The sequence below is a fragment of the Oncorhynchus kisutch genome, unplaced genomic scaffold (assembly GCF_002021735.2).
Source record: "Oncorhynchus kisutch isolate 150728-3 unplaced genomic scaffold, Okis_V2 scaffold3957, whole genome shotgun sequence".
In the NCBI taxonomy this organism is placed as follows: Eukaryota; Metazoa; Chordata; class Actinopteri; order Salmoniformes; family Salmonidae; genus Oncorhynchus; species Oncorhynchus kisutch.
This window is the reverse complement of record NW_022265902.1, coordinates 274,225-285,487: the sequence shown is the minus strand read 5'-3', so window position 1 is coordinate 285,487 and position 11,263 is coordinate 274,225. Positions and strand designations below refer to the sequence as shown.

General features: G+C 46.0%; 1 protein-coding gene across 1 annotated transcript; it reads left to right on the top strand.

The window, feature by feature from the left end:
- Window positions 1–837: 837 nt before the first annotated feature.
- LOC109876588 (transcription factor E2F3-like) lies at window positions 838–11,263 on the top strand (the record flags this gene model as incomplete). The annotated part of the gene is made up of 7 exons (XM_031821293.1): window positions 838–966; window positions 2,824–2,938; window positions 4,191–4,410; window positions 5,501–5,659; window positions 5,851–5,965; window positions 8,603–8,741; window positions 8,872–11,263. Coding segments are annotated over 7 exons (1,185 nt in total), but the record flags the coding sequence as incomplete, so codon positions are not given.

The window sequence follows — 11,263 nt, the reverse complement described above, 5'->3', positions numbered from 1 at the left end:
GGCAATGAAAGTAGCAGCAGCAGTATGTAAAACGATTCTAGTAAATGCACCAGCATTTGTGAATGGCAAACTAGCTTTAGCTGCCATAAACTGACCATGTACTAAGCCCATTTAAATAAATAAATAAAACATAAATAATTCTACAAAATCTTCATAGTTTATAAAAAGTCAGTTTAGTTTACGTTGCATGAAAAATATTCAACCGGTTTGATTATTTTTTTCGCTGACATTATACGACACGTTGATTGCGTCTGACGTGTCCAGCTTCAACTGTCCAATGAACGCGTGCCGCCTAATCTTCTATAATGTCATTGGTCAATAAACTAGGGAACGTACAAAAATAGGTGGAGTTATGACTTAGTGTAACCAATCGCGTCACACATGCAAATATTGTTTGAAAATTTCCCGGGAATCCGAGTTTCGCGGGAGGGTTCCTTCGCGCGTAAACGGTATCCCTTCATTCATTGTCAGCTTCCTGGAGCCATTTTTGAGCTGGCAGGGCTGAGACTCGCGCTAGTTTCTAATCCATTGATCTGCCTAAATGTGCTCTCATATACTTTTAAACATACAAATATCGGCAAATAAGATCATAATCTACTCTTTCATAATCAATATTTTCTGAATTTGTCGCGGTGGGATTATCTGAAAAGAGGGGCTTTAAAGTAAAGGGACAAAGGGTACCCGAGCCCACAAAGATGAGAAGAGGGATCTCATCAGCCCGGATAAAGTAATAATAGCAGGGGTTTGGAGGCTCTTTAGATAAAAATGCGGTATTGACAGCATTGTCCGACCGGTTAACCCCTCATTTTACAACTGCCACTTATATCCAAATTATAACTCCACCGCCTTGCATTACAACAGACTTCAAATGTCTGTTTGTCCGAACCTCCAGCTGGCAGTATATATACCACTCCAAACGGAGCAACAAACGGAACCGGACAACGACCTACATTAGGACGTCCACCGGTAAACTTGCTAATGTCGTTTTCTGTTGTATTGCAGTGAAATGAAATGAACCAGAAACTGCTTCGTACGTTGGTAGCCTAGCGAGCTAACGTTAGCTAGTTGGGTCGTTCTCCCTGATCCCCTTGAGTCACCCAACAGACTCGGGAGGTTCGCTCAATAGTTGGGGTTTTTACACTCGTCTGATAGCAGTTATTGTTGTTCAAGCCGTAGTTAGCTACTTTTACAGGTGAAACTATATATAAATCTGTCTTAGTTTGGGTAGCCTGTTGGCTAGCTGATAAGATATGCCAGCCTTGTATTATCAACTGCTAAAGGGGTCAGACCCGTATCGTAAAAGGTCAACAGCCAACACCGAAACAATTTCTCATCCGTTTTTCCAAGTTGAGAGAGTGTTTGGGTTTAGTGTAGGGTTCAAGAGCAGCTCTAGTCTTGCAAGGTTCCGTGCATGTTTGACACACAGTCGTGCTTCAGCTTGCTAGGCTAGCTGTACAATAATTACTTGTCAGAAATGAGTGGCTAGGCCCTGTTAGTGTTTTGGACTTGGGGGGGAAGGGAATTGGAAAGCGGGTTGACTGGCTCGCTCGGTAGGTAGCCTGCGAGCTAGCCAGCTAACTACAAACACAGGCCAACTATCCTTCTGTTGCTCAACTAAGACTATCGTCTTGTCTTTTAGTTTTCCGCGTCATATCGAATATCGTTATAGCTGCTAACTAGCTACATTGTTATAATAGCGTATACTTGCGTGCTTCCTGTGTTTTTTAACCATGAAATTGCGGAAATGCCTTCCATATAGACCTGCTGATATAGATACATTTCGGGTCATGCATCAAAAAGCCACAATAGCAGACGTTCTACTGTACTGTCTTTGACATTAGTCTACAGACATGGCTAGTTTGCGTTCAGGATCCCCATTTGCTCACAGAGGAAGATGCATTAGATGGGGGGGTGGGGGGAGGGAGGGTTGACTGGGACATTGGTTTGGGGTGTGCAAAGATGGCAGCCATATTTAATATTTCTGAACTGTCCCAGCAGCAAGGACATCTTTATTTGTTCCATCTCTAGCTTCATGAAGATGCCTGACAGAGCCATCTGATATTATGAAAATGTTCATTTTCTCAAACAAACCCGATGTTGATCTATATTTTGTCCCTCGTGAATGACTGGCCTCATGTTTTCCCTCATGTTAGTTTTGACCTGCTCCACACACTAATGTCCTCATTGCCCCGACGGACTCGATTTGCATTTCTCTACACATGAAACACCCATGGCGAGATACTCGGTACTCCTGTTTTCATCACTCTTTCTCAGACCTGTAAATAAAGTAGCCCTCATGCCATGTTGTTGGACAAAATGGCCGACATCTCAACTCACAACTCCATGAGTCATCTTCAGGTCGTGGTTTAATGACATTGAGGGCATGTTGGTTGATTTATCTTTTCACAATATAGAACTAATCTTTATGAATGTGATGTGGTTCTCACCTGGATTCCTTTTTTTAAGATGAAGGCACAAGGCTGTAAATTGCTCTTTATAAGTGAGTCTGTTAAATGAGTGGTGTCTTCAAGTGAATGAGGCACAGCTGTGGTACACTGACACACACACTTCAGTTTCTTAATGGGACGTGGCACTAATGGAGCGTTCTCCGTGTACAAAACAAGCATATTTTATAAGTGAAGTCAAATGCTTTTTTTTCTATTGCCAATGTTAAAATGTGTTATACCATTTCAAGGTGTAGAAACTATTCTAGAGGTTTGAATTATCTAAAGCCTATCACACAGTTATGCCGGAACGATACTGAAGAACATCTTTTATCTGTTTTGTGAGAAGTAATCTGACTGCGGTGTTTCCCTTCTGCAGGCCAAGCGGAGGTTGGCGTTGGATGAGTCGGACCACCAGTACCCCATCGAAGGAGCCAGGACCCCCAGGGGAAAGTCTGGAGGAGCCTCCGGGCCTGGGCTCAAGAGCCCCAAAAGTAAGACTGGGCCAGAGCAGATGGTTCAAGTGATGGTTCAAGCCCATCATTCCTAAAGCCCATCATTCCTATAAAGTGGCGCAGTGGTCTAGGGCACTGCATCGCAGTGCTAGCTGTGCCACCAGAGAATCTGGGTTCGAGCCCAGGCTCTGTCGCAGCCGGCCGCGACCGGGGTGGGGTCCATGGGGTGACGCACAATTGGCCTAGTGTTGTCCGGGTTAGGGAGGGTTTGGCCGGTAGGGATATCCTTGTCTCATCGCGCACTAGAGACTCCTGTGGCGGGCCGGTCGCAGTGCGCGCTAACCAGGTCGCCAGGTGCACAGTGTTTTCTCCGACACATTAGTGCGGCTGGCTTCCGGGTTGGATGCGCGCTGTGTTAAGAAGCAGTGCGGCTTGGTTGGGTTGTGTATCGGAGGACGCATGACTTTCAACCTTCGTCTCTCCCGAGCCCGTACGGGAGTTGTAGCGATGAGACAAGATAGTAACTACTAACAATTGGATACCAAAATAAATTGAGAGCTATAGGGTATGCTACGTTGTGCTCAATGGTTCAAACCTGTAATAACTCCTGACTCCACTAATCGGTTTCTGTTGAGCAGCTAATCGGTAGTCAGGTGTGCTTGATTTGGGTGAAATCCTGCAGGAATGGAATGTACCAGTCCAGGAGGATGGTTGGCCACCCCTGCTAAACATGATCAATGAGGAAGTTGGGCTCAGTGTACTGGGCTATGGCCCATGATGTGTGTGGGTAAAAGCAGGCCCTTCTGAAATCGAACAGTCTGCGCCGCTCGGGCACGTTGTCAACAAGGCCGCATAATGCATCGTTCAGGAACCTACAACATCTATTTTCCATAAAATATATGTTTGAATTTTCAAACAAGTTTTCAGTGGGAAGGCAGATAATGACCCTTTATCTAAAGAAATAATTTTGATATGTGAAAACACACAATCCTACTCATCACTCCACACTAAAAAAAAATAAAAAAATTGCGCCGACTTCGCAGCTCGGGAAGCAGCTCGGTTCCAAAACGAATGGAATTAACGGTGGCCCGGGGCTTTAATAGAATCCCCTCATTCTGTAAAGATGCTGATTTGTTCACTGCAGTGAGAACGTACTGTAACTTGTAATGTATGTTTTAATTAAACACGCTCTCCCATCCAACTTTAAATATAATACTCAGCTGGATATCTGTCTCCCCCTCTCTGTCTCTCCCTCTCTGTCTCTCTCCCTCTCCCGTCCGTCTTACTGTAGCTCCGAGGTCACCGGTAGAGAAGACACGCTACGACACGTCGTTGGGGCTGCTGACGAAGAAGTTTGTTGAGCTGCTGGGCCAGTCGTCTGACGGCGTCATCGACCTCAATCAGGCCGCGGAGGTTCTCAAGGTGCAGAAGAGGCGCCTCTATGACATCACCAACGTACTTGAGGGGGTGCATCTGATCAAGAAGAAGTCTAAGAATAACATACAGTGGATGTAAGTGTCTCACCAGAACGACTTGATTCAGACAAGTTCATCCCCTTAGGGGGAGGGGCCAATCACTAGATATCATCACTGACTTGATTCAGACTAGTTCATCCCCTTAGGGGGAGGGGCCAATCACTAGACATCATCACTGACTTGATTCAGACTAGTTCATCCCCTTAGGGGGAGGGGCCAATCACTAGACATCATCACTGACTTGATTCAGACTAGTTCATCCCCTTAGGGGGAGGGGCCAATCACTAGACATCATCACTGACTTGATTCAGACTAGTTCATCCCCTTAGGGGGAGGGGTCAATCACTAGACATCATCACTGACTTGATTCAGACAAGTTCATCCCCTTAGGGGGAGGGGCCAATCACTAGACATCATCACTGACTTGATCTAACTGCATGAGGTAATAAATTGTTTTCAGGCTTGTGTCCTGTGTTAAAACCCTCCCCTTTCTCTCTCTCCCTCTTTCTTTCTCTCTATTTTTTCTTTCTTTCTCTCTCTATTTCTCTCTTTTCTCTCTCTATTTCTCTCTTTTCTCTCTCTCTCTCTCTTTCTCTATTTCTCTCTTTTCTCTCTCTCTCTCTTTTCTCTATTTCTCTTTTCTCTCTCTCTCTCTCTCTTTTCTCTCTCTCTCTCTTTTCTCTCTCTCTCTCTTTCTCTCCTCTCTCTCTCTCTCTTCTCTCTCTTCTCTCTCTCTCTCTCTTCTCTCTCTCTCTCTCTCTCTCTCTCTCTTTTCTCTCTCTTCTCTCTCTCTTCTCTCTCTCTCTCTCTCTCTCTTTTCTCTCTCTCTCTCTCTCTTTTCTCTCTCTTCTCTCTTTCTCTCTCTCTTTCTCTCTCTTCTTTCTCTCTCTCTCTTTCTTTCTCTCTCTCTCTCTATTTTTTCTTTCTTTCTCTCTCTCTCTATTTTTTCTCTCTCTCTCTCTCTCTCTCTCTCTCTCTCTCTCTCTCTCTCTCTCTCTCTCTCTCTCTCTCTCTCTCTCTCTCTCTCTCTCTCTCTCTCTCTCTCTCTCCCCCCCTCTCTCTCTCTCTCCCCCCCCTCTCTCTCTCTCTCTCCCCCTCTCTCTCTCTCTCTCCCCCTCTCTCCCAGGGGCTGTAACCTGTCTGAGGATGGGTCTATGTTGACCAGCAGCCAGAGTCTGAGCAGTGAGCTGTGTGACCTGGGTCAGGAGGAGAGGAGACTGGACGAGCTGATCCAGAGCTGTACCCTGGACGTCCAACAGATGACAGAGGCCTCGCACAGCCACAAATATCCTTATCAGACCCACACTGTTAACCACACTGTTATAATAGGAAAAACAGGAAGAGCCAAGGCTCTCTGCGTAGGATACTATGAAGCCATTATATCTAGTGCCACTGAGGTGCTCAAAGCTGGTCAATATGAGTTTTTTCCCCCTTCCAAACCCAGTGTTTTAGCTTTCTTTAACCCTCCTGGTCCACGTTTGCGTATGTGACATACCAAGACATCCGTCAGCTACGTCACCTGAAGGACCAGACAGTCATCGTGGTGAAAGCTCCCTCTGAGACCAAGTTGGAGGTGCCAGACCCACAGGAGGTAATCGGACAAGTGTGTTAATCAATATGACCTTGAGACGGTCCTCTTTGTGTTCGTCTAGTGTACGTTCTACAACATTGTGTTTGTGTACAAGGTACATGCAGTTGTGGTTCTTCTCTTTTCAACGTCAACTAACACCTAAAACTAACCGCGTTGGACGACGGCTCGCACTACAATCACCCAATCAGTGTCTGAGAACAGAGGGTACTGGTCAACAATATCCCAGACACCAGACCAGTCCAGACCAGTCCATGTACTTGAGGTCGAGGATCACTACCAATTGAATCAATACCTAATCAATGCAGCATGTCTGTCCACTGCAGTGTTAATACAAGGGTTAGTTATGGTTTCCCCTCTTGGAGAACAGCGTCCATTTTTAAAACACTTTCTAAGGAACTAAACTCAGCACAAAAAGAAACGTCCTCTCACTGTCAACTGCGTTTTTTTTTTTCAGCAAACTTAACATGTGTAAATATTTGTATGAACATAACAAGATTCAACACCTGAGACATAAACTGAACAAGTTCCACAGACATGTGACTAACAGAAATGGAATAATGTGTCCCTGAACAAAGGGGGGGTCAAAATCAAAAGTAACAGTCAGTATCTGGTGTGGCCACCAGCTGCTTTAAGTACTGCAGTGCATCTCCTCCATGGACTGCAGCAGATTTGCCAGTTCTTTCTCTGAGATGTTACCTCACTCTTCCACCAAGGCACCTGCATGTTCCCCGACATTTCTGGGGGGGATGGCCCTAGCCCTCAACCTCCGATCCAACAGGTCCCAGATGTGCTCGATGGGATTGAGATCCGGGCTCTTCGCTGGCCATGGCAGATCACTGACATTCCTGTCTTGGAGGAAATCACACACAGAACGAGCAGTATGGCTGGTGGCATTGTCATGCTGGAGGGTCATGTTAGGATGAGCCTGCAGGAAGGGTACCACATGAGGGAGGAGGATGTCTTCCCTGTAATGCACAGCGTTGAGATTGCCTACAATGACAAAAAGCTCAGTCCGATGATGCTGTGACACACCGCCCCCAGACCATGACGGACCCTCCACCTCCAAATCGATCCCGCTCCAGAGTACAGGCCTCAGTGTAACTCTCATTCCTTCAATGATAAACGCGAATCCGACCATCACCCCTAGTGAGACAAAACCGTGACTCGTCAGTGAGGAGCACTTCTTTTCAGTCCTGTCTGGTCCATAGACGGGGGGTTTGTGCCCATAAGCGACGTTGTTGCTGGTGATGTCTGGTGAGGACCTGCCTTACAACAGGCCTACAAGCCCTCAGTCCAGCCTCTCTCAGCCTATTGCGAACATTCTGAGCACTGATGGAAGGATTGTGTGTTCCTGGTGTAACTCGGGCAGTTGTTGTTGCCATCTTGTACCTGTCCCGCAGGTGTGATGTTCGGATGTACCGATCCTGTGCAGGTGTTGTACATGTGGTCTGCCACTGTGAGGACGATCAGCTGTCCGTCCTGTCTCCCTGTAGCGCTGTCTTAGGCGTCTCACAGTACGGACATCGCAATTTATTACCCTGGCCACATCTGCAGTCCTCATGCCTCCTTGCAGCATGCCTAAGGCACGTTCACGCAGACGAGCAGGGACCCTGGGCATCTTTCTTTTGGTGTTTTTCAGAGTCAGTAGAAAGGCCTCTAGTGTCCCAAGTTTTCATAACTGTGACCTTAATTGCCTACCGTCTGTAAGCTGTTAGTGTCTTAACGACCGTTCCACAGGTGCTTGTTCAATAATTGTGGTTCATTGAACAAGCAGCATGGAAACAGTGTTTAAACCCTTTACAATGAAGATCTGGGAAGTTATTTTGATTATCTTTGAAAGACAGGGTCCTGAATAGGGGACGTTTTTTGTTGTTGCTGAGTTTAGAATGGACTAATACTGTAGTTGTCAGGCAGTTATCATGTACGTCCTAGGGACCACCCAGCTAACAAGATTAGGATGAGAGGACGTTTTTGTAATGTTACCTGTCCATGTACTAGTCAGTGACGTCCTAGGGACCACCCAGCTAACAAGATTAGGATGAGAGGACGTTTTTGTAATGTTACCTGTCCATGTACTAGTCAGTGACGTCCTAGGGACCACCCAGCTAACAAGATTAGGATGAGAGGACGTTTTTGTAATGTTACCTGTCCATGTACTAGTCAGTGACGTCCTAGGGAGCACCCAGCTAACAAGATTAGGATGAGAGAACGTTTTTGTAATGTTACCTGTCCATGTTCCCCAGATGTTTGAGTGTCCAGTGTTCCATTAGTTAGGGGAACATTCGCTAAGTATGTTAGAGAGAACCTGAGAACCTATTTAGCCTTGGAGTTAGGAGCATTTAGTTTAATGTTCTAGACGTGTTTCAGTTCTCTGGGGGTTAGGAGAATATTCCTCCAACATCCCACCAAACATACACAGAACATGGTTGCCATGAATGGTCCTTGGAAACAGCCCTTTGCGCGTCGCTGCAACATTCCTATGAAAACGTTAGGTAATGACCTAATACACTCTTTAAGGGAATGTTCTCTAAAGTTGCGGGAACGTTTGTTGTTAGCTGGGCAGTTTTGGGTCTGTGTCACTTGAGGTTGAGACACAACTGTTCTGTAACTAATCAGTGGGTCATGTTTGTTTACCAGGGCCTGTCGGTCCTCCTCACCAGCACCAAGGGGCCTATTGAGGTGTTCCTCTGTCCTGAGGAGAACATCAGTAGTCCTGTGAAGAACGGTGGCCCGGATGTCCAAGGAAACTCCTCACCTTTCCTCAAAGTGTCAGCAGGTACGTTTCCCGTCAGGATGTACACACACTTTATTATTTTAAGCCTGATCAAATGTCCTTTTTTCAATCAATCAACATTTAGTGTTTTTAGTTGTAATATCTCTCACATCCTGTTTCCTTTCTCCCACAGAGAGCTCAACAGGCGGCAGCAGTAACGTCTACGTCCCTCCAGATCCCTCTGCGGTGATGGTGACCAACCTGTCCCCTATCACCTCCCCTTTCACCAGCCTCCTGCTGCAAACCGAGGACCAGATCCCCTCCTCCCTGTCTGGGCTCCTGGAGGGCCACGGGGCCGGGCCCTTCGTCAACCTGTCCCCCCCTCTCCTCAACGAGGACTACATGCTGAGCTTAGAGGACGACGAGGGAATCAGCGATCTGTTCAACACCTGTGACTTTGACAAACTTCCTCTAGAAGAACTCATGTGTCCCTCGATGTAAGAGGGAGGGGTGTGTGTCCCCCCCCATTACTGAATAGAGGGAGGGGTGGAAGACGGGATGTGTGTCCCCCCCCCCCCCCATTACTGAGTAGAGGGAGACATAGGGGACACTTGTCTCTTCTGTGTTCACGTGTACCAGGAGAGATGGGGAAATGTCTGCTGTGTTCATATGTAACTGTCATGGCGGAGCAGAGAGGGATCCGTCTGTAGAGAGAGACTGCACCATGGGGGGGAGCTCCTTGGCACCCCTTTCCCTCTGTTTAAAGAGGATTAGGTACACAGGGCATGCTGGGTAAAAGATCTCTCTCTCTCTCTGTGCCTGCCTGTTTGTCGAGGCGGTACACTGGGCCAGGTGGGTGAAAGACCCCCCCCCCCCCAACCCACCGTCTCTCTCTCCTTGTACCTGCCTGTTTGTCGAGGCACTGTAGACTGCCTTAAAACTGGGTCGTGTTCAGTAGGAGCAAAACGTATAAACTCATTGAAACTGAAACAGGGGATGTTTTCAATTTCAGTTACGAAAAGGTTTTGCCTTTAGGCTTGTGGCCTAATGAAAACGACCCGGACCAACTCTTCTCTCACTTCTCAGACCTTCTTGATGACTGAGAGCTGCCTTTTATCCAAACTGGCGCTGGTGGAAACCACTCTGTAACGGTCTGTGTGTTTTTAGACAGCTGCTCGTGTGTTCCTTCTGGATGTTTCTCTGCCATGTCAGGTGACCAGTTTGACCCTATGGCTGATCTACGTTTGTGCTGTTGAGTTCTATGCTTTTCTCTTTGTTTGTAGAATATGGCAATGATAGTGATTTTTGGCACAAAAACCATTGAGTTTGTCTTTGAAACTTTTAGGAACCAGGGCCTCTACTCTGATACTTTAGAGCAACACTCATTTTGGAGATACTGTATCATAAAGTACAAGTTGACCCCTTAGTTTCGATTGGGGACTTGTCGAGATATTATCTCCTACTTATAACTGACATATTAACTGTCTAATGACTGACGAGGGATAATTAGCTTTTTTTTTTGTGTTTCTGTGGGCAAATAATTGGTTTACAAGCGTCACCCAAATTTAAATTCAACAAGTTGTGGTTTAATCAGAAACCCAAGTTGGTTTGTCCCGGTCTGTATCGATTTGAATGGATATTTCTGATTTGAATGGATATTTCCAAGAACAACCACAGTTAAAAAGCAACCGTTATGTTATTGCTCTGAAGGAATTCCTCAAATGATCTTGGAAAGAGAGTCTTGGGCTCTGTGCTGATGAGGCTTGGGCGCTATACCTTCTACTGGGGATTTAGAAATATCGATATCATGATTTTCAATAGATTTCTTTTGGGAGGGGGGGGGGGGGGTTGTGTGCTGTATATCTAAAGGTTAAGTATAAGGGAATCTAAGATGTGTGAAATGATATCCAGCTCAGGGCTCCAGCGTTTGGTTTGCTAACGTGCTAGCTAAGTAGCGAGATGTCTTGTTTACAGCAGAGATATTCAACCCCCTCTTGGATTTAAGATCCCTGTTGCCTAAGTTGTTTTGTGCCTCAAAACATAGCGCCCCTTTGGGTGTACAATCAGTAATACCGTATACCCTTTACAGATGTACCCTTTAGTCAGCGAGCAATGCTGTTGTAGATGGACCTTACGCTTGCTTACGGTGCTCATCTGAATATTTTAACACAGCCATCACCCCCCCCCCCCCATTTTAAAATCACAAGCTCATGAATGGAAACATTTTCTTTTTCCAAAAACAAGCGGGTTTGGGACTTCTCCCTCTACTTAAAGGGAAATGTTTTTGTTTTTTTTTACGGACATCAGCATTTCTTTTTGTGTGGAGAGTAAAAGGAATGAACTTTCACCAAGCAGAACAAGTGTGGCTACTTGGTTGATTTGGATGCCGAAAGAACTCTTAAACGTGTTCAGTTGTGTATTAGGGTTTGTTGATGTCACAGTGAAGTAGAGACACGAGAGTCTTAAGTTAGCCCTAGATGATAATTGAATGATATGCTTGTTGCCTTGCTGACTGGATGTCGGTATAAGCTGGGGGTTGATGCCCTGAAGTCTAGAAACCATCTTCTTTAAATGAAGGTATGATT